General features: G+C 41.3%; 3 protein-coding genes across 6 annotated transcripts; all 3 read left to right on the forward strand.

Moving 5' to 3' along the window:
* The first annotated feature begins 475 nt into the window (after window positions 1-475).
* mlc1 (modulator of VRAC current 1) lies at window positions 476-5806 on the forward strand. 3 transcript variants are annotated; one of them, XM_082540000.1, is made up of 12 exons: window positions 476-788; window positions 1121-1441; window positions 2750-2839; window positions 3005-3058; window positions 3172-3273; window positions 3415-3516; window positions 3636-3707; window positions 3797-3913; window positions 4037-4093; window positions 4380-4502; window positions 4679-4849; window positions 5056-5806. In XM_082540000.1, the coding sequence occupies exons 2-12, from the start codon at window positions 1184-1186 to the stop codon at window positions 5134-5136; spliced, it is 1227 nt and encodes a 408-aa protein (XP_082396126.1). In that variant the 5' UTR covers window positions 476-788; window positions 1121-1183; the 3' UTR covers window positions 5137-5806. The 3 variants fall into 3 exon arrangements, with proteins under 3 accessions (XP_082396126.1, XP_082396127.1, XP_082396128.1); XM_082540001.1 differs by having other exon boundaries at window positions 4679-4840; XM_082540002.1 differs by having other exon boundaries at window positions 4679-4840; window positions 5059-5806.
* A 1429-nt stretch (window positions 5807-7235) lies between these two features.
* Window positions 7236-15199, forward strand: panx2 (pannexin 2). Of its 2 annotated transcripts, XM_082539972.1 has the most exons (7): window positions 7237-7319; window positions 7394-7448; window positions 9316-9991; window positions 11169-12283; window positions 12557-12692; window positions 12920-13105; window positions 13332-15199. In XM_082539972.1, the coding sequence occupies exons 3-7, from the start codon at window positions 9763-9765 to the stop codon at window positions 13646-13648; spliced, it is 1983 nt and encodes a 660-aa protein (XP_082396098.1). In that variant the 5' UTR covers window positions 7237-7319; window positions 7394-7448; window positions 9316-9762; the 3' UTR covers window positions 13649-15199. The 2 variants fall into 2 exon arrangements, with proteins under 2 accessions (XP_082396099.1, XP_082396098.1); XM_082539973.1 differs by lacking the exon at window positions 7394-7448 and having other exon boundaries at window positions 7236-7319.
* Window positions 15200-15415: 216 nt separating this feature from the next.
* Window positions 15416-21728, forward strand: trabd (TraB domain containing). The gene is made up of 9 exons (XM_082540004.1): window positions 15416-15945; window positions 16200-16254; window positions 16744-16910; window positions 17247-17387; window positions 17756-17866; window positions 17966-18105; window positions 18986-19158; window positions 20447-20543; window positions 20660-21728. The coding sequence occupies exons 1-9, from the start codon at window positions 15874-15876 to the stop codon at window positions 20829-20831; spliced, it is 1128 nt and encodes a 375-aa protein (XP_082396130.1). The 5' UTR covers window positions 15416-15873; the 3' UTR covers window positions 20832-21728.
* The last annotated feature ends 205 nt before the right edge of the window (window positions 21729-21933 follow it).

A 21933-nucleotide genomic window follows, 5' to 3' on the forward strand; every position in this document is an offset into this window, starting at 1 on the left:
CAATTGGATTTAGTCCTTAATGAGTCATTAAGAGATTCTTATATGGAGCAGAAATGATCCATCATCAGATTAGCCGTGTCACACAAGGGACCATGTGATTAGGCCATGGAAATGTCTCTGTCGCCTCTTTTCTAAAGCACTGCTGGGCATCTTAATTTAGTGGGCTGTGAAGTGCAGTGAAACACTAAGTAACACAGAGGGAAGTTGTGAGGGGGGACACAACAGGGGGACGCACTTAACTGTAGGCAAAAAACAACAGTTTGATTCTGCACTTGTGCGAATTTCTACTTGCTATGAATGTGACTTTCTAAATTTCTTATGTGCTCAGTTCTGAAGGCCTATTGTTCAGTTTTGTGAGTGCCTTGATGTGCATGTGTGGCTGCATGGGCAAAAAGGAGGGTAAAGAGGGTGTTTGCCCTTCTAACTCTGCCCCCAGTGCGAGCCCCTTCATCCTCCCCTTGTTGTCATGCACAGCCGCTCTCTCTTTGGCACAAAGTAGGCTGGCAGCACAAGAGCCATGTGTTTTAGCTCCACGCTTTGATGGGTTCAAAAAACTTTTCAGAACTGTTTCTGAGTAACGCCGTGTAACGGGAAAGAAAGAGAGGAAAAGGAAAAGAGGAGGAGAGTGGGGGTGCAAGAGGCTGCAAGTTGCGAGGGAGAGAGATGGGGAGCAGAAGGAGCTTCGAGCAAAGACAAACTGTCTTCTTTGTGGTTATATGATTCCAGTTCTTGAAGGATACATTTCCTGGAAAATAACTGGGAAGACTTTGCGAGACAAACAACAGTAGGTGAGTTCAGACAAGCAAAAAAGAAGCAGTGGAATGTAGAGTAAGTTCTCTTGGCTTGAACCGACAGAAACAAGGGGAGGGGTGTGGGGTGTTTTTGTTACACTGCATGATTAGTAGCCTAATGGCATACTTTCTCTTTATTTAATGTGATTTTAATTGATTTTCCCCTGAAAGCTCCGATCTGAGAGCTCCGATTGCCATCATCACTTTTTACAATTACTGGACCTCTTGTTGAAAGGAACGATCGTAAAGAGAAACATGATAAGAAGACGAAGAGCTTGTCCTTGTTTGGAATGTGATATTGTTTTTTGTTTTTTCATTCTTTCCCACAGGGTGTTTTCTTCACTCCATACTTTTCGCCCTGCTACTGAAGCAAGCCACCAGCCACTTTAACAATGCAGCGCGAAGAGCTGTCGGCCAGAGAGGAGTTCACCTACACCCACATGCCCACTCTGGAGAGAGGAAATGGGACACTGGGACGACGGGGTGACCGGGGAGCTGAGAGAAGGCCAGACCGAGGGGAGCGGGATAGGTCTGAACGGGACAGCTACACAGTGGACGTGAGGGCCAGTGACCTGCAGCTGGCCCAGCCGGAGCCCCTAAAGCACCCCTGCTTCAGCTACAGGGCCTGGCTCTACAGTGTCCTCATAGGGGTGAGAGGAAAGACAGTCAGGGGAAGCAACGAAAGCACACTACAGGATTTTTCTATTTAGTCCATAACACACAGATTTAAAGTTTGGGGTGATTTCTTTTTTTGAGTAGCCCCAATCTTGAAATTTTGAGTGAGAAGTGGCAACAAGAAATCCTGTTTTGTGCTTCCACAAGGAAAGAACACCATGATGGGGTTGTTTCAATAATTAAAATGTTAGCAGATCAATTTTGGGCATGTGTATTGTGTTACACTATTTAGACAAAAATATTGGACCGCCTAAAAGCTCTTTTAGGACATCCCATTCTAAATCTGTAGGCATTTTAAGGACTTTGCCCCTTCTTTAGCAACTATAATACCTTCCACTCTTCTGAGAAGCCTTTTACATAGAAAATCTGGCTGTGGAAATTTTTGCCCATTCATCCAAAAGATCATTTAGGTTGGACACTAATGCTGGAATAGATGACCTGGCTGAAAATCTCCCTTATAGTTCTTCCCAAAGGTGTTCTGTGGGGTTGAGGTAAGGCCAGTCACGCTCTTCCACAGCAAGCTCACCTAGCACAGTCATGCTGGAACATAAAAGGGCCTTTCCCATGAAGTGAGATGCACATAATTGTCATGGTAAGCATCAAGACTTCTCTGCACTGGAACTGGAAGGGAGCCAAAGCCCAGCCCCATATTATTATTGAGTTCAGTGATTAAGAGATGTGGCCCAATACTCTTGTGCACATAGTGTAAGTGTGAGCAGACACACCCAGCTCAATGCAAGGATCAACGCGGGGAAAGTTTTGCAGTGTGTAAATTGCTGCACATTGGAAGAAGCTGAACTATACAGACACTACCCTAGATAGAAATGAAGTTTGGTTAACTAAAAGTAGTCTCCAATACTTTGTAAAATGAAAAAGATCATGCTGACTACACAAATGTATATGATAAAATCTAATATATACTTGTAAACGCTACATGCCAGAAAATTGTTGCTCAAACTAAAACCAAATTGTGTTTATTGCAAAAAAAAGTACCCACTTTGTCGCAGATCATACTAGAAGCATACCTATGTATTTCTGGTAAATTGCAGGTATATCAGTTGTGATTATTTAGTGTTTATCAGTCAGACACCTGCCCACCGGACGCAAGAGTCTTGGTGGGGCTGTTGCACCAGGCAGGATTATGCAGTTGGCTTAGTTACTTCTCAAATGGCTTGTGTGTATGAGAGAGGAATTCTTGCACAGTTTTACCTGCTGAATGCATTTATGACCCTTTTAATTGTGTATACATGGCTGTATGTGTGTGTGCGTCGGTGTGTCCTCAGGGCTGTCTGCTCATCACATCTGGTTTCTCTCTGTACTTGGGAAATGTGTTTCCTGTTGCCATGGACTACCTGCGCTGTGCTGCGGGCTCTGTAAGTGACCATCACAGTTACTTTAATCACATGCTGATATTGCTTTGAAAGCTAGCATACCTTGCTGCATCTTTCACACTCTTTATACAGGAGTCATGTCAAAAATGGCAGTAATGGTCTTCATAGATAAATACAGCCGCTCCTTTTTGTTGGTATTCTTCACAGGGCATCCCTGCAGCAATAGCTAGTTTTGCTATTGCCAAGAACAGACACGTTGCAGTGAGTAAACAATGAACTCATCAAAGGCTAGACAGATAATTATGTCTTAATGGTTTTTAATTGAAGCTTTTACCGAAGCACGATACTAATTAGACTCTCATGTTTCCTTTAAGGTGTCAGATTTTCAAGTGGTCTATGTGTCAACATTTGCTGTGACGACCACATGCCTGGTTTGGTTTGGTTGTAAGCTGGTCTTGAACCCCTCAGCTGTCAATGTAAATCCATCTGAATTGAAAACTACATATCCTTTTGGATGCACAAACACAAACATTTTGAGTTATTCTTTTATATTTTGTTTTCTCTTTTAGCAGTTGCGTCTCTGTTCTCGCCCCCTAACATGTTCTGTCTGTTCTCAGATTAACTTCAACCTTATCCTGATGATCTTGTTGGAGGTGTTGATGGCCAGCACTGTCATCCTGTCAGCCCGCTCTGCAGAGGACTGCTGCTGCCACAGGAAGGTGTGTGAGTGTATGCATGTCTACATGAGCGATTTTTTTGTTTTTTGTTTATTTGTTTGTTTTTGTTCCCTTTCATTCTTTCATCCTAAACAATTTTCATTTTTCTATCCATCCTCCAGTCGGGGTCATACGACAGGCCTGTGATTATCAAACCTGCAGTCTTCCCCACTCGGCTCCTTAAAGCATATTCTGTGAGTAAACTTGCATATAAATAAGTATAACTATATAACCTATATATGTATATGTTTTTCTTTTAATCCATAACTGATGTCTGCAACAGGTAATTGAAGTGATTGTAGGAATCTCGGCTGTATTTGGAGGCATTATTGCGCTCAACATGGACGCTTTGTTGCCTGGTCCCTACTTGTCTGTTACATTTTTCTGGATCCTTGTGGCTGTAAGTTGGCTTAATAAAGCTTACTGTTTTTTAAGGCACTTGTGGCCACTCAGAATGATAAGGTATGTTTAAAATGACTGACGAGCAACTCAATCGCATAACATTACCTGTTATTCTTTGCAGTGTTTCCCCAGTGCTATTGCCAGTCATGTTGTGTCAGAATACCCTAACAAATGCCTGGTGAGTACAATAATCTGATATCTGCAGGATCTGTGAGATTAGTACAGTGTAAAGCTGTTATACCATGGAGTTGGTTTTAAACTTGAAATTCATATACTTCAGTGTTTTATGACTTTGTTTTCAATCTAAACTTTTTCCTCCTGCTATTTGCAATCACGTGGGTGCAAAATGTCATTGGAGCAGGTATAATTTCATCTAAATACCACATCTATTTCTTCTTTCTACTGGCTTTTTGTGTTCTTTTTTCCGCCTTTCTTCTTTCTGCTCTCAACCCTGTATCTCTCAGGTGGAGGTGTTGATTGCCATCAGCAGCGTGACGTCTCCTCTGCTCTTTTCAGCCTCTGGCTTCCTCTCTTGCAGTGTGATCAGCTTTATTGAAATATTCCTGCATGATGTGCCTACAGCCAAAGTGAGGCTAAAGTGAAGTGAAAATATATGGTTGTGTTTGTATTTTCAAGAGTTATCCACTTAGCTCTGGTGTCATTAAAAACAAAAATACAGGAGCTGGGGAAGTAAATCATGAGAAATTACTTTTAAAACTACACCAATTTCACATATATGTGCTTGTCTCTCTTTGTATCCCAGCAATCCTATGACATATTGCTGCTGATTCTGATGGTGCTGCTGCTGGTGCAGGCAATTCTTACTTCAGCCACTGTGGTGCACTGTGCCACCTACAAAAGTCAGCTTCGCATGGGAGCTCCAGAGTGTGATGACAACATTCAGACCCAGATGCATTACTGTGAGGTATGCCAGGTAAACACACCCATATGTGCAAATCCTGCTCTTGTCTATATCACTACTTACAACAACAGATATTTACTGATGAGTATAGCATCAAGGTATACCACATGTAAATGCATATGTATCAATTAATGAACTACATGCAAAAATAGCACAGTACCACTCATGCTCAACACCTGATTCCTCTGAATATTTTCTTTCCTTTTCATCCTCCACAGCAGCAAACATCAAATGGAGCATTGCAGGATTTTGACAAAGACAGAGCTTGGAAGGCAGTTGTGGTCCAAATGGCTCAATGAAGAGAACATCCAGGAATTTGGAGAGACCTGGTGATAGAAGAAGGGTAAAACAAGCGCTATAAGCTGCAAATACAAGAGTATAATCAGAAGACAGAGAATATTAGAGCAAGAGGGAAAAGCAGTATTGGAAAGACACGGAAAACTGGAGACTGGAATAAAGAACAAAATACACAAAAATGAAGCAAAGATAGGAGAAAAAAAATTGAAACGGTGTACTTTGTTTTGCTTTTGTTAGTGTTTTTTTCTTACATAGATAATGCTTTTATGTGTGTTTTCCATATTGGTACCACTGTGGTATTTTTTGTGGTCAGGAGATTTAATGTATTTTTACACTGTATGCTAGTTGCATTGAAAATATGCGAGTCAATGACAAGTAATAGAAAATATCCCAAGCACAAAATTGAAACAGTTCTTTATATATCCTAATTTGAAACAGTTTTCTGCCCGTTCACATGTTGGTGACTAATCATGGTGGAAGATGCAACAAATGCAAAAACTAATGAAGTGTATTTAAATCCATGGCAAAGTCTAACTCAGTAGCCAGGTTCCTTGTGTGGTAGTTTTTACAGGAGAACTGCTTTAATATAGCCGATGTGCAGCAGTATCAACTGATGTAAATGATACTAACTGAAAGTATGCCTTGTGCAAAATAAAATGCCATCAGCACTAAGTATGTCAAGAGTAAATTTGTGTACGTGTTGAATGTTTTTTATGAATGGGAAATGGGTTTTTTCTGTGCTGGGAAAACCAAGAACAAGAAAAAAGTCTTCATCTGAAAATAACTTTCATGGAAATGTTGTTCAGATATTATCTTATAATTTGATACCAAGCTGTGAGGTGGAATTTATGTGTGTATCGGTTTAATTGCAATAACTTCAGCACCCCTGTGTTTGCATTTGGACATGAAAATTGCCTTCTCATATTGTTATATTTATTAACTTCATTTCCTTCCTTTATCAATTTTCCCGCATCCCTCTGCTCCTGTGTCTGTCTCTGAGCTAGACACCTCACACCTCTTACTCATATTAAAACTATAAAGGAGGAGGAAATGGGGTGGTCACTATAACGATGTCTGGTCAGTTTTGGCTTGTCAAATATGAATATAATTCTCATCACATCAGGTCATTATTATTATAATAATTATTATTATTACTTAAACCGCCACAACAAGACGCTTTATCATACTGCAACATGACCAAGAAGAGAGTGAGAGATGGCAGACGGTGAGGTAAGGATACCCTAACCGGTGGAAACCGGCTTGAGTTAAAAGTGTCTGAGACAAAGAAGAGAGAGCATCGATGAAACTGTCCTTGTACAGGAGTGTTGTGCTCTGCAGCAGAAAGTTCATCCGTGACATTCAGCGTGATCAAAAGCAATATATTTCAGTGCACTAAGCATTTTGTGTCGTTTTCCTTTAAGTACTTCTTGAAATTATGGCCTACATAATTTAGTAATAGATGACTAGTTGATGTCCAAAAAAAGCAAAAATGCTCGCCACACCCAGTGAGTTTGAATGACAGACATCTTTCCCATTCCCTGTTTGCGTGTCTCTGTGGCAGTCCCACAGTCACAGATGATGGGCAGGTGGGATAAACCAATATCAGTGGGAAACAAAAGCCTGTCAGTGCCTTGTGGTTTGGTTGTAGACTAAGCTAATGTGGGCTTTGAGTAGACTAATAGCCGGTGTTTGTTTCACTTAGCCTATACTAAAGGCTTCAGTGACAAGTCTTAGCCTTTAAATATAGTAATACTAATAACATTTCGAAGGACTGCTTATTTATATTTAATAGAAGGTTATCTTTTAGAGCCTGTCATATCCAAGAATCCTAAAATCCATAGAGCTGTGTCTATAAGAGGCAGTTTCACAGGTAAACCTTTCAAAATAAATATAATCCGGATATGGATTGGGATATGTTTTTAGCATCTTAGCTCGCCTTTCTGTCTGAAATGCGCACTTAATCCTGCGATTCAAAGAGAGGGGATGTGTTGAACTACAGAATCTTAATGTGTTTCTCATCTCTTGTTTCTGAGGAAGAAGCAGGGCGGGGAGGGGAGGGAAGAGGAGAGGGTTGGAGCTGGGGGGGGAAAGGCGGAACAAACCGGTGTGCCTCGGATACATGCTGTAGCTGCTCGCCCGCACTGCAGATTAACTCTTACCGTGCCGGGAGATGCAACGAGAGACGGTGAGTGAATTTTGTTTTTGTTTGTTTGTTTGTTTTTCCTGAAAGCTTGCACATTGTTCCGTTTTTTGCACCAGAGCAAGAAATGTAGCGGTGGTTCATCTGGTGCGGACAGGTACACAGTTCATACAGGTATTCAGCATCCTGAGCATCTCCTCTTCTGTCTCTCTCACACACGGAGCAGCTCACACACTCACACATACTTTCGCTTCCTCTGACACACACAATCGCTACACTTGATGTTGTTTAGCGGCTCGTCTCTGGCTGGCTATTCGGGAACTATCCACCGCGCGGGTGCTGAAAGGGGTCGTCATTTGCAGGCAGCTGCAATTCACTGCAATGCCATGTCTGTGGTGAAAGTGTCCTCCTGGTTTTTCTAGTGTCTTGGAACTGATAGTCAAGAAACAGCACTTAAAAGCGTCCTAGCAGAACACCGACTAAGGGCATGGTGATCTTCTCAACCCAAATAAATCTTCCTGCAGGTGTTTCCGTCAGAGACTGACACAACTGAGGAAATCGTAAGGGTGATGACATCGTCTCCTGTGCACTGTTTAGGGCATATAGAGAACGTTGTCTAAACTCTGTTCACTGGACTGTTATCTGATCACATTTGTGAGAAGACATCACATCAGTCCTGAAAGTTCTTCCTTCCTCAGCTATCATTAATTAATAATGGATGAATGGAGCTTCTCTCCTTCAGCTCTTGTCCCGGAGCCTGGCTCTGTGTCTTTGTAGCTGACTGAACTGGCCAAACTCTAGCTGGATGTTGTAGTAGCCAAGAAATCTGGGATTCCCTCTCTAAACACTGGTAGCATTGCCCAACTGAGGAGTATAATCTGTCTGACTGGACCAGTGCCAGTGGCTCGCAGACGGCAGTGCAGCTTCCAGCTGAGCTCCCGAAATGGGTGTTCTACCCCTTTAAATTTAAATTATGCAAACTTTACTTCTTCTCTGATCTTCCATGAGATAGTCTTTGAGGGTAAAAATAAATCTTGACTGTCATGAGGCAGTTGAGAAAATAGTTTAAAGTAAATGTTTCATACCTCACGAGAGACATCTTCTTCTCTATTTCAGATATAGAACCAGTGATCTCAGCATTAACCTGTGCAACCTTGAATATTATACTCTGCTGTAATTTCAAAAGAATCATCTTCTTGTGATCCTTCTCACTGCTAAGCATGTGCTTTAAAGCTGGCAGCTAATTGTCCCTTTTACCCACGAAACCACATTCTCAAGGTTGTCCTCATCAAGATATTAGGTTACATTTTGAGCCTCAAATTGAGCGCTTTAAAAAAAGATTTCATATATGAAGGGAAAATGCAGGAGCAAGTGGGATTGCTGATGGAAAGTGGTGATGTATTCAAACTCCGCATGAAGGGAATTTGTAAGAGCTTCCTGTGAAATGACCAAGCAAGTTTAAAGCATTTCCATAGTTACAGCCCTGACCATGCATGCATTCAATCTCAAATAGCCACTCTCAGATGCACACGATAAGCCACACATGATAACCCCCTGATGTCACTGACAAGTGTCGGGGTTCATCTGACATCCTTGTGTGAACATGTTGTTCCAGATAGTCCAGAGAGGAGCGGGGTGAAATTTGAAACAGAGTCAGTCCCCAAGATATCAGGCATTTAATGTATTAACACAAATAGACGCTTCATCAAAGTATGCTTTAAACAGTTTAAAATTAAAATAGTCCTCCGAGTATAAACTTGCCCTTTAGTGTCCTTGCTTGATCAAAGACAAAAATCCTCCTCACACTTCACTGGTCAGAGAGGGAGGATTAGAAATCCCTGGCCACATGACTGCATTAAAGAGGACGATGGATGGGAACAGAGAGCCTTCTGGAAGAAGGTGTGAAGCAGTATCAATCAGACTGTTGCTCTTTTAAATTACGCTAATATGCTATTGTACATTCAATGACAACTTGCACCTCGGTGTACCTTTATAGAAATGAACACACTACACTGCCCTTAACTTGTTGTCTGTCTTTCAGGAAAGGACTGGTCACTGATTCTCCTTTCCCAAGCTCATGTAACAACTCTCCCTGGGGTTTGCAAGAACACATCCCCAAACTCAGCTCATTTCTCAACCTGCAGCACAGGGTCTGCAGACTGAGGCCAGACGCTGTAGAGACACACAAACATGGGGATGCACAACGGAGAGGCTGAGTGAGCAGTGCACATTATGTCTGTTTGTCTGCAACAGAAGAGCTGCATGAAACGGTAGAAGAGTCTGAGACCTGAAGAACACAGGCCACACAGTATGACCCACTACTTTTCCACACAAGGTGACAGGGGCTGAAGCTGGCCACACATTCCTGCGCACGTGTGGCACGTGTGGCTTCTAGCATTGTTTTGACGAGTATCTAACTTCATCAGGGAGTGTCTAGTCTCCCCTCTTGCCCAGAGGGGGGTTGTGGTGTGCATTATTTTTGTTCCGGATGCAGAACATCCTCGATCAAAACTTGGACATGGCTACAGCTCTACTTGCAGGCGAGAAGCTGAAGGAGCTGATCTTGCCGGGTTCCTCTCAGGATGAGAAGGGCGGGGCACTGGCTGGCCTCATGGTGCAAATCAAACTGGAGCTTCCTTTTGATCGCGTTGTTACTATAGGGACGGTCATCATCCCCATCCTGCTAGTCACCCTGGTCTTCACAAGGAACTTTGCAGGTGAGCTGCTAGAGGGGGGTTCATTGCTAAAGCCACACCTGCAGCTGTTTGCCCTCTGACCGCTTTTGATCAGAGAAAGGTTTTGGCTGCATACATACAGTAGTAAGAAGTGTAAGCTGGAAACAAGGCATAAAAGAGAAGGGAGCAGTATGGTGCAGAGCAAAAAAGAAAAGCTGAAATACTAGATGCCAGAGAGAGAAGAAAACAGATTGGAGAACTGAGGGAGTGAAAGTGATTACAGATTTAGGAGACAAGGGTGGGTTTGGGTAGAAGACAGAGTGAAAACCCAGAGAGGAATGTCGGTTCATTGCTGAGTCAGGCTCTGTGTAGCATGTAACCAGCTGGGACTATGTGTTTAAACAGCAAGTCAGTGGATGTGCAGAAGAGTTTATTATTTTTGAGGAAACTCAGCACAAAGATGGTGCCTAGCATTCTGTGAATGAAACAAGTGTTGTCATTGCACACATTATCCTTATCCCTAATAACAATAGAATGCATGTTTATTTAAAAGAGAAAATCTAATAACCACTGATAATAACAGAGGTGACGGTGCTTAGTTTGAAAGATTAAATGGAACTGGTGATCCCTCAAACCTTTTAGTCTTGTACATAATGGACAGTGAAGTGATCTGGGTGTTCTCATTTCCTCTGTGAGAGCCTGAAAGGTGCTTCTTTCGTTTCAAAATGTGGCTTGAGTATGATCAGAGACACACAATGCTTTGTGTTGAATGGGTTCTAAAAGATGAGATGAGAGTACTGATTAAAAATGAATGATGAGAAAGGTGCAAGATATTTCCTAGAGAATGTAATGAATCACTGAAACATGTGTCTACTGATTCACAAGTCATAGGTTTAGCTTGAAGAAGAGCTATTATTTTAACTGTTTGTAAGGATCTGCAGTGTTTTGCAGAGCCATGTTATGGTTCAGTTTTGACTCCTGTTACTGAATGTTGCACATGCATCCATTTCCAGATATCACTTTTAAATAAGTAGCATAAATATCATTGTTACTTAGAGCTGATGTTATTAAAAGTATTTCTGCCTGATCTTACATGTCATTTACTTACTAACATGTTGTTACTAACAGAAATAAGGAGAACAGTTTGCAGCACAATCTATTATGAGATGTAATTTAAAGAAAAGTTTGGACTGATTCTTTATACTTGTACTTTTCTCAGAGGAGTCCATATACTGTTACACACCACACAACTTCACTCGAGACCAGGCACTGTATGCAAGAGGCTACTGCTGGACAGAGCTTCGTGATGCTAAACCTGGTATGGAGCCAGCTGAGTGGCCTTCGCTATTTGAGCACAAGTTCCTCCCCTATGCTCTGCTGGCCTTTGCGGGAATCATGTACATTCCTGCTTTGGGCTGGGAGTTCCTCGCCTCTACAAGGCTCACTTCAGAGCTCAATTTCCTGCTTCAAGAGATTGATAACTGCTATCATCGAGCTGCTGAGGGCCGGGCCCCAAAGATCGAGAAGCAGATCCAGTCCAAAGGGCCGGGCATAACTGAGCGGGAGAGGAGGGAGATCATAGAGAATGCAGAGAAAGAGAAGAGCCCTGAGCAGAACCTCTTTGAGAAATATTTGGAGAGACGAGGCCAAAGCAACTTTTTGGCCAAGATTTACCTGGCTCGCCATCTTTCTATTATCTGCCTCAGTTCAATACCCATTTCCTACCTGAGCACCTACTATGCCCGCCAAAGGCAAAATGAGTTCACCTGTGCACTAGGTGAGCACCCAGACATTAGCAGCTATCCAGAGCTGAAGCTCAGGGTCAACTGTAAGCTGCCTGCTGTGCAGCTGCAGCGCATCATGGCAGCAGTAGATATTGCTCTACTCTGCACCATGAACCTCATCATTCTGGTTAATTTGCTGCATCTTTTTGTGGTACGCAAGTCCAACTTTGTATTCGACAAACTCCATAAGGTTGGAATTAAAACGCGGCGACGCTGGCAGAAGTCTCAGTTCTGCGATATCAACATCCTGGCCATGTTCTGCAATGAGAACAGGGATCACATTAAGTCGCTCAACCGACTGGACTTCATCACCAATGAGAGTGACCTCATGTACGACAATGTAGTCAGGCAGCTGCTGGCTGCACTTGCACAGTCCAACCATGATGCCACACCCACTGTGAGGGAATCTGGGATCCAAACAATTGATCCCAATATGGATCCTTCTGACCTCGGGGTTCGAGAGATGGGTGGTGAGCCACTGGTCGTCAAACGACCTCGTAAGAAGATTAAATGGATCCCATCCTCAAATCCTCTTCCTCAACCATTTAAGGTAAGGAAACATGTTTCTGAATGCAAAATGTACTATCCTCAAGAAGCAGATTGACCCTTACTTTAAATATTGACTCAGTGGAGCGCACATACTCTAGGCCATAATCCTTCAAATGGTGTAATAGTAACTCTTGATAAGGGCCTTTTTCACTGAAGAGGCATAAGAAGCAGCTTTCTTTTAGGACTTACAATATATGCAAAATAGTAAGAAGACTTCATCTGTTGCTGTTGAAGACTTGAACTGACCTCTTTTTATTTTCTGTCCAATGTGAAGGAACCTCTCACCCTGACACGGCTGGAAAATAACACAAAGCAGGAAAAACCCAAACCTCTCAGACGAAAAATAGTGGCAGACAGCATTATTGCACCTATTTTGGATAACAAGAGCACACAGCATCCTTCAACAAAAGGTATCGGGTAGTTTGAATATGTAGTAAGAAAGACATTTTAAAGCTTTTATAATTAGTTTAAATAAGTTAGGCGCACTATCCGACCAGTATGAAACATATGTTCCTATGTATCTAGTATTATGTAGGCGAATTCTGTGACCATAAAATGAACTGAGACAGTTTAAACAACACTCTTGATGGGTGGTCTCCCCATCTGCTCTAATGATCTACTTATTTTCTGATTGTAGATGTAAGTGGAATGGAGAAAAAGCATACACGCAACTTCTCTTTGGATGTCCACCCGTATATGTTGACAACTCGCAAGCCCAAGGTGGAGACCACAACCACAGAACCTCTACCCTCAGAGCACAACATGGATACAGTGTACCTTGAAGGCACACACACTGTGGTTCATGTGTCCAGTGCAATTACAGGTAGCTCTCATTGTGCTTATGCCTGAGACAGAGATATCATTTCATTTGGATGTGCCTTTCATAGTGCATTTCTACAGCAGGACAGTGGGCATAGCTATTTACAACATACACATTCTACTTGCATACGATGCTTGTGCTGCATGGCCAATCACCTTTGGCCAGCTAATATTTTTACTTTCTTTCTCTTTAGCTCCCATTTTTATTCTGTATATTTATTTGATTACAGAGAATAAGATTCGCTCTCCAGAATCAACCAACGCTGCCTTCTCTGCAGGGACCCTGTCCACCACTACATATGTAAATGGAGTTAGCCCCAACCCTCCCTCCAGTGAAGATGCGCTCAGTCCCAAGTCCTCACCTCAACAACTGGGGCCTTCCACTCAGAAGGAAAATGCTGAGTCTCAACCACCTCCACTAACAAGAGCACCCACACACCAGCTACTGAGTATGCATCGTACTCTCTTTGAGGAAGAAGAGGATGAAAGCGGGAGGGACAGGCTGGCAGAGAGGCCTGGGGAGCTCATCGCTGCAGGAGAATGTTGAGGAAGAGGAGAAGAAGAAGAGGAACCGTGACTGAGATTATTTTCCCTGACACTGCACTCTACACACATAACCTCCATGCCAGTCACCTTCTATCAGCTGCCACCTCTGATCTTTCAATTAACTTCTGTACTTCCAGGATTGTTGGAGCAGAAATGGAATAGATGTGACTTGGGAAGACTCTTGTGGCAAAGCTGAGCTTTCAGAAAGGATAAACTGAGAGATATATGTTTCGTTACCTGTGTTGACCAGCTTATTACTGTAGGAAATGATGTCACACTCATGTCTCAGGATGACTGTGTATAGCTAATCACCCACCAATGAAACCAGCAGTGACATAATTCAACAGGGTGCTACAGTGCAGGGTCACACAGTTATATTGAAAAAGTATATAGACAGGGTAAAGAGCGAGGAGTGACTTTCCTAATAATAATTTAAAAAAAGGCAGACACTTTAGAAATGCAAATCTGCAACATCAAACAAAATGTATTTTAATCACATGATAACGCTTAGTCCCTTTATCCCACTAGCCAAGTAGAAAGGTAGCTCATGCAATACAGTTGTTGAGATCTGCACAATTAATATGCAAAAGATCACAGTATAATTGTGGCAATAATGTATGCGCTTAGAACATCTTATTCCACACGCTGTACATGTATAGACACTGTATATGACTCACTGCTTGTGGGGTGTTTAAATATGACATGTTTCATGGCTAATTACTGCCATTTCACAATTGCATAAGAACACGATTCTTAACTATACTTGGACGCCATTTGAAAGTACAGCAGACAGCAGACTCCCCATTGAAAGCGTGACTTTGTAAAACAAAGTAGAACTGTAATACTGCTTAGTGAAACTAATGCCAGATATGTTTTGATGCTGTAAAAAAGGCAGTTACCGTGATGTGTTCTTTTTGAAGACTTTAATAGCAGCTCTGAGATGACGGGAGCTGGACTCACTGGTAAAATATGACCTTTTGTGTTCTGTTGGCTTCTTGAGGAAGTGTCTAATGTGAAGTGAATATATAGATGAGCAGGATAAGGGTTTTATAAGAATGACTAAGGTTTTCATTATCTGCTATAAACACACAGACTATTTTTTTTTGCATTTCTTGCAGCTGCATACATTAGGGTACAGACTAGAATAAAGGAACTGCCTGCACTGACTCAGAAACCAACAGGACATCAACTGTAGAAGACATTAGTCTCATTTTCAGGGCCTACCTAAAGAATGGGTAGACCTATGCATACCTTTTTTTCTGGGGCATTAAAATTAAATGAAATCTTTTGTCTTGGTGATTCTTCATCTCCATAGGCTAGCTCAAAATCCCCTTGTTAGAGACTACTTAAGCACACTAAATGCATCCAAAAGCACTTTAGAACGAGTAGTACTAGTGTGTGAGAGCACATTGTATCAGAGCTCTGCTTTAATATGATTTTACTGTGTTGATTTACACATTAGGACTGTTGCCCTGTGAAAACCTTTAGCAGTCCTAATGCGAGTAATCACATGGATAATATGGCTTTGGTTGTAACGTGTGAAATGTTCATAAAAAAGGATTAAAAGCGTTATCTTTATAATTAAATCCCCCAAAATGCGTCTCAACAATCAATGACTACATGTACCAGAATGCACCGCGGCTGTCAGATACAGCCTGACACTGTGCTGCTGTACTAGCGGAGAGCACTCTGGCAGAAGGGCCGACTTAGTAAGTAACAGGTCTTTCTTTTTATAGACAACTATCGCGTATAGTATCTTATATCTCGTGTTTCAGATTCGCATTTATTTTTAAAAAATCCTCTTTTTTAAATTCCTCTAATGAGAGCAGATTCCTGGCGGACTTGTTAGCCCACATTAGCTTGAGTAAAGGTAGCTAGCCAAAACGAAGAGCCCTCGGTAACTACACGTTCAGTATTTAGCAGCTCTACACCTGGAAGTAAGGTATTGCACGTTAGACCTTCCACCGACTAGGCGCTTCTTCCTTTACTGCGCAGTTGTTCTAATCTTACTGATAATGCTCTCGTTTTAGATAACGGTGCCTCTTTGATTTAATTCTCTGAAATCAGCGGCAGCAACTACTTTAGCCAGCGTTGATCGCGTTTAAACTGCGTTTAGAGAAGTCGGCAGCTGTTGTCGTTACACATAAAGCAACGTCAGCAGTCAGTGAGGCTGTGCTGTGTCTACGTTACTGTCAGTGAACGCATCACCGCTCTCTGTGTGCGCCAATGACTTCCATCTGCTCTCTGTCACATACATCTCCCAGGGCTGCAAGCATGGACCAAGAAAACAACTCGGAGGTTGGTAAAGAAACATGTTTTATTGGTCTGGCTGAAAAATAGGGTGTTTTATCAGGTGGGAGATAGCCCTGCGTCAGCCTCTGAGTTTTTAGAGTGATGTAACATAGTCTCTGTTGTTTCTCAATTGCCACTTATGTGAAGCTGCCCCACCTTTCTTAAACTGACTTGACTTGAGCAATAAGAATAACATTTTAATCTGCTGCTGATGTAAATAAGCCCACTATATTTAACTTTGTTGTTTCAATGTCTCACAGGACGATTCAGTCGGCCCTTCGGGGGACGGAATGCCGTGTCTACCTCCAGATCTTTGTGAGTTGTTGTTTCTTTTTCCCCCCTTCTAAACATATTGTGAGAACAGTATTTCATGAGACAATGTATGTAGTTCCTTATCTTTAAGGGACCACTTGTTGTGAAATATTGTCTCACATTCATAACTTTTTATTACGAATATTTGAATGAATAAAACTGAATGTAATCCGAGACCAATGAATGCATCGGTATTAGGGGGGCACTGCAACAGGCATGTCATTATTATTGAAGTAAATCTAAAATAATAATAGTAATAACTTCAAGTAGCTTTCTATTGGTAAAATAGTAAGAACTCTATTTTTTGTCATTTAAATGCACGTGCTAAGGATTTTATTAGTGTATTCCTCTCAAAGGTACTTTTTAAATGTAAATTTCTACAATTTAGCATAGTGCATTATGTACCTTCCCTCACATAATATAATGGTTATAGTAAGACATAACTTTAATTGTTCTGTCAGTTTAATAAACTTTTATCCCTCTCCTGTATAGCGGATGGTGAAGCAGTGGAGTTGCTTTGGCAGTTGCGAGCCCAGCGCCGCCAGTCGTCTCCTGAACTCCCAGAGACGGTGTCTCGTCTTACTGCACCTGATGGAAGCATCTTATACCTGGTGGGCACTGCCCATTTCAGTGATAGCAGCAAAAAGGATGTAGCCACGGTGAGCCAATGAGGGGGAAAAACAGGACTGTTACAGAGCAGGAAGCCACTTAAACTCTTTTAAAATGTGATATACTGTTAATGGTAGGTGAAATTTTATGTGTAATTCTGTGTGTGTGGAGAAGCACACTCACAGAATTACATATTTAAATGTCGTTTCTTTTTATTTTCTTGTTTTGGCAAGCATAACCTGTCTCTTTTGTTCTTTCACATTGATTTCTCTTGTGCTTGCTTCTTTCATAACTGTTCATTTGCTTTGACATTCCAGTCTTCTGCTTTCTTATTCTGTATTTGTCTCTTGATTTTTCACACCGCTGTGCTCCTTCTCCTGGTGCAGACGATCCGAGCTGTGCAGCCAGACGTGGTCGTGGTGGAGCTGTGCCAGTATAGGGTATCGATGTTGAAGATGGACGAGAATACGCTGTTAAAGGAAGCCAAAGACATCAATCTGGATAAGGTTCAGCAGGCTATCAAACAGGTCAGGATTTATGAAAGGTGTTGGTTGTGTGAAAAACAGCAGTGGTAGATGAAGAGAGGTGGAAAAGGTCATAATGAAACAAAGACAGTGGAAGTACATTTATTCCAAATAAGGCAATGATGGTCAAGTTCTGATATTTTAAACTTTGTTTCAGTATGGTGTAAATATAGCGTTGAGTGTCACTTAAGAGTTTTGGGTTTGTTTCCTACTTTTTTGATATTTGGGATAAAACTTCTGAACTAACTTCTTTAGTTTCCTGTATTATTGTATACTTTCTTTGGGCTTGTATTACTGTCAAATTACTATGTACTTAAAGAATGACCTTGACCACTGGAAGTGGGTGTTAATTTATTTGCTCTGTTTGTCAGAATGGGGTGATGTCGGGTCTGATGCAGATTCTGCTGCTCAAAGTTTCAGCTCACATCACAGAGCAACTGGGCATGGCGCCTGGAGGAGAGTTTAGGGAGGCCTTCAAAGAGGTAACCCGTGCACACAAATGCAACATAGTGGAGAATAATTTGATTATGTATTATTATTTTTGTTTTGTTTGTTTAAAAACTTTTACCTTTCTCTTTTAGGCTGGCCGGGTACCTTTTTGTAAATTTCATCTCGGGGATCGGCCAATTCCTGTGACGTTCAAGAGAGCCATCGCTGCTCTCAGTCTCTGGCAGAAGGCCCGTCTGGCCTGGGGTCTTTGCTTTCTGTCAGACCCAATCAGGTATAAATTCATCTTGATCGCTTTCTGTCACACAGCGTCAACACGACTCTGTTTTAGTACCAAATATTCAGCGGACAGTGTGCATCGTTTCACAGCTTGCTCAAATACATGAATAATGCTGACGTTAGAGAAGAGTCATCATTCAGAGTTTTTGGCAAGAAGGATTATATTGCTCGCTAAATTGGTTCAGGATGGTTCAGTTTTGTGGAAACGTACAAAAGCAAAGTTGTGAAACAGAAGTTTAAATGTTAATGGTGAAATTTGTGGAAAATGGTAAAGCGATAATACCGTATTGTTTTCAGCAGTCTTTGCCTGGGTAAAAATGCAACTACAGTGTATATGTGTGAGAATCATGACTTGCTGTGTTTGTGTTTTGTGTACAACCAGGCAGTGAGCACTCACATTTTCAGAGTAACAGCAACGCTACCATTTCTTTCTAAATGATGATGTCTGTAAATCTATAAAACCATTGTGGCTTTCAGCAACTCTGAGATTGAACCTCAGAATTATAAAATGTTGGTTATGGAGACTTAAAGGAATACAAGTATGTTTTTAAAGCTTATGTTGGAGACCAACCAGGCAGTCTGATAAAGTTTATTTAAGCTTCATGCTTACTACTGTGTCAAAGTTCAGGAACTGGAATGTTGGTCTCTATACTGAAAACCTTAAATGTCAATGTTAATCCAGACTCTGCTAGTATTGCACTAAATATAATTAAGAAAATGAAATGTTTCTAAGGTTGCGTTGCATCCTGTATAAAGACGTAAAGTAGGAAGTGTTAAATTGTTTCTAAAACACCACAGTTATAGAACAAGACTATATTCTCTGTCCTGTGTCACTTCCTTTTCACTGTTAAATTGACTGCTGTGTCATGTTTCAGTAAAGAGGATGTGGAGAAGTGTAAACAGAAGGACCTGCTTGAGCAAACTATGTCAGAGATGATTGGAGAGTTTCCTGCTCTTCACAAAACCATTGTGGCTGAAAGAGACATCTACCTCACACACACTCTCCGACAGGCTACTCGCTGTGTGGAGTCCCCCCCTAATGCCCAGAGTGCGTATTACAATCCTCAAAAAGCTAGGACAATAAATTGGTTTCATCTTATGTTATTATACATTCATTGGCCAGTTCATTAGGTACCCCTGTTCAAATGCTTGTTTACACAAAACTCTAATCTGTCAATCAGATGATAGCAACTGTATGTAGGCATGTAGACATGGGCAAAACAATCTGCTGAAGTCTAAACTAGGCATCAGAATAGGCAAGAAAGGACTTGCCATAAGGTCTAAGTGTAACTGTGGATTCTAAGTGTTTCAGAAACTGTGGAACTACTGGGATTTTCCCACATGGAAATATCTAGTGTTTACAAAGGGCCAAAAAAACAGAAAATATTCAGTGAGTGCCAGTTCTCTGGGTGAAAATATTGTGTCTTGTTGATGACAGAGGTCAGAGGAGACTGGCCAGACTGCTTTCAGCTGATTAGGAAGGAAACGCTAACTCAAATAGATATTTGTTATAATCAAATTATGTAAAAGATCATTGTTGGACACACATCATACCTCCAAGCAGATGTGCTACTGCAGCATTATACCAAAATGCAACTGTAGCTGTCATGTCAATATGGGCCCAAATCTCAGAGGAATGTTTCCAGCACCCTAGAAAATCTGTGCCGTGAAGAATTAAGGCAGTTCTGAAGTCAAAAGAGGGTTCAACTGTGTTTAACTAATGAATTGGCCAGTGAATTTCACGGTATAGTTTTAAAGTCTCTCTTTCATTCTTATATGGGTGTTAATTCCTTTTTTCCAGCCACTTATAAAATACTTTTTTGTCCGTTTAGTTTGCGGTTTAAAAAACATTGCTCAATATAATTGAAACTAAAGAGTCAAAACTTTATTTTAGCTGTTAAGTACTGTGCACATATCTGTCATCAGATATGTGGCTCAATTGTTGTGAAATCAGCTGACCAGTGATGTCGGTGTGGTTTTAATGTGGTGCAGACATTTAATGGAAATGCTTTTTCATTTTTTGTAACAGTAAGTCATTCTCTTCTGTTTTTGCTGAATAAACTTAGAAACTAAATCTGTATTCATTGTGAAACTACAAAAGAGGTTGTGGATGTTGTAGTTTGACAGTAACGCCTATGTTTTGCAGTAATGAGAAGTTTCTGAATAGTTAAACAAGAGAAAGCTTTGCAAATTCGGAGATCATTTCCCTGGAATAGTTGTGTTATTTTTAAATGTAAAAGTGGAGATGTACTCAGTTCCCCCAAATAACCAATTCTTTTATGCATCAACATTTCCGAGTGTAGACATTGTTTATGCTATCATTGTTCTTTTTGTAGAAGTGCCTGCTGTGGTGGTGGGAGTCGTAGGGATGGGTCACGTCCCTGGCATAGAACGAAACTGGGACAAGCAGCTTAATATTAATGAAATCATGAGGTATGTTTCGCATATTGTTTGTACGCAGTAAATTACACCATAAATCCATAAGCATAATCCTTTTGTGTTTGATTTGGCATTACAACCGTAACTCTGTGTGTCTCTGTCTTCCCTAGTGTCGCACCTCCCTCACGCGTTGGCTGGGTGTTGTGCGCTGTCATAAAGGGCGTCATGATGGGAATGCTGGGATATGCCTGTTATCGTGTCGGTGGAAGTTTAGGTAGAGCCCTGCTGTCTTTCCCTCCAGTCCGATCTTTACTGGAGACACTGCGGCCTCTTCCTGCTTGACCCAACTGGTCTTCTCTAAGCCATCTGTGAAACAGAATTATGATCTATTAAAACAATGCATCCATCACCAATGGCCTTAAAATCAGGTGTCAGGTGAGGCTGGAGGAAGAGGGTTCACCAGCCCATATTGTGAACTAACAAGGACCTAATGGGGTTCAGAGCTCCCCACTTTATAATGATGTCTCTGTAGACACAACAGGGCTGTACTGCCAAAGAAACCATGACAGTACTCTTGAGTACCTTGCATATTTTGTGCAAATTCATGCATATATATATTTTTTTGTTTGTTTGTTTTATGGTAAGATTCACAAAGGCCAATAGTTCATTTTGAGTATATTTATATTTTCCACAGCATTCCTTCAAAGGACTCATGCACACGTTTTCTTTTTCATTATTATTATTTGATTAGCATCCTGATCATCAGGTTCACTGTTACTCACGGGCCCTGATATAGTGGGGGATTTTTCTGGGAGCATGCTGTTTCTTTAGTCCTTCATATAGTGCCGACCAGTATTGTTGGTAATTGGCTTGTTTCAAGTTCAGCACTTTATTAGAGACTGATAACATTTTTGTTCTGTACATGCAGTCTGGGAGAGGGGAAAAAAAATACAGCTATGTTAAAAAAGTGGAAAAATACAATATATAGTTATTGTATAGACTGGCCCACATATGTATGTAAGGAATACATGAAAATGATGTGAATCAGACTGAGCGTCATTCTCCTAATTCTCAATACGTTTTTAAAGCATTAGACAAACTTCACTGATTTCTTCTGTGCACCGTCCTGCCAACATCAACAAGACAAGTGCCTCATATTGGAGCTGCAGAAATGTGTGTTGTTATCTTACACGTGCAAAGGTTCAATGCAAGATTAAAGAGGATGTCTTTATGATATTACATGATCTGCCTATTTTCTAAATACTAAAAAGTTTGTGTTGACTTGGTTGCAGCTGAAATGATACCATACACCCATTTATGTCATTACCCATGCATACAGAACAGGTTTATATATGCCTCAGGAAGAGCAGTGCATCATCTATCAACTTCTAGAGTTGTTTATACCTCCAGTTTGGGGCCCTCTCACACAAATATATGCATTATA

The sequence above is a fragment of the Aulonocara stuartgranti genome (assembly GCF_965226115.1).
Source record: "Aulonocara stuartgranti genome assembly, chromosome: 7".
NCBI lineage: Eukaryota > Metazoa > Chordata > Actinopteri > Cichliformes > Cichlidae > Aulonocara > Aulonocara stuartgranti.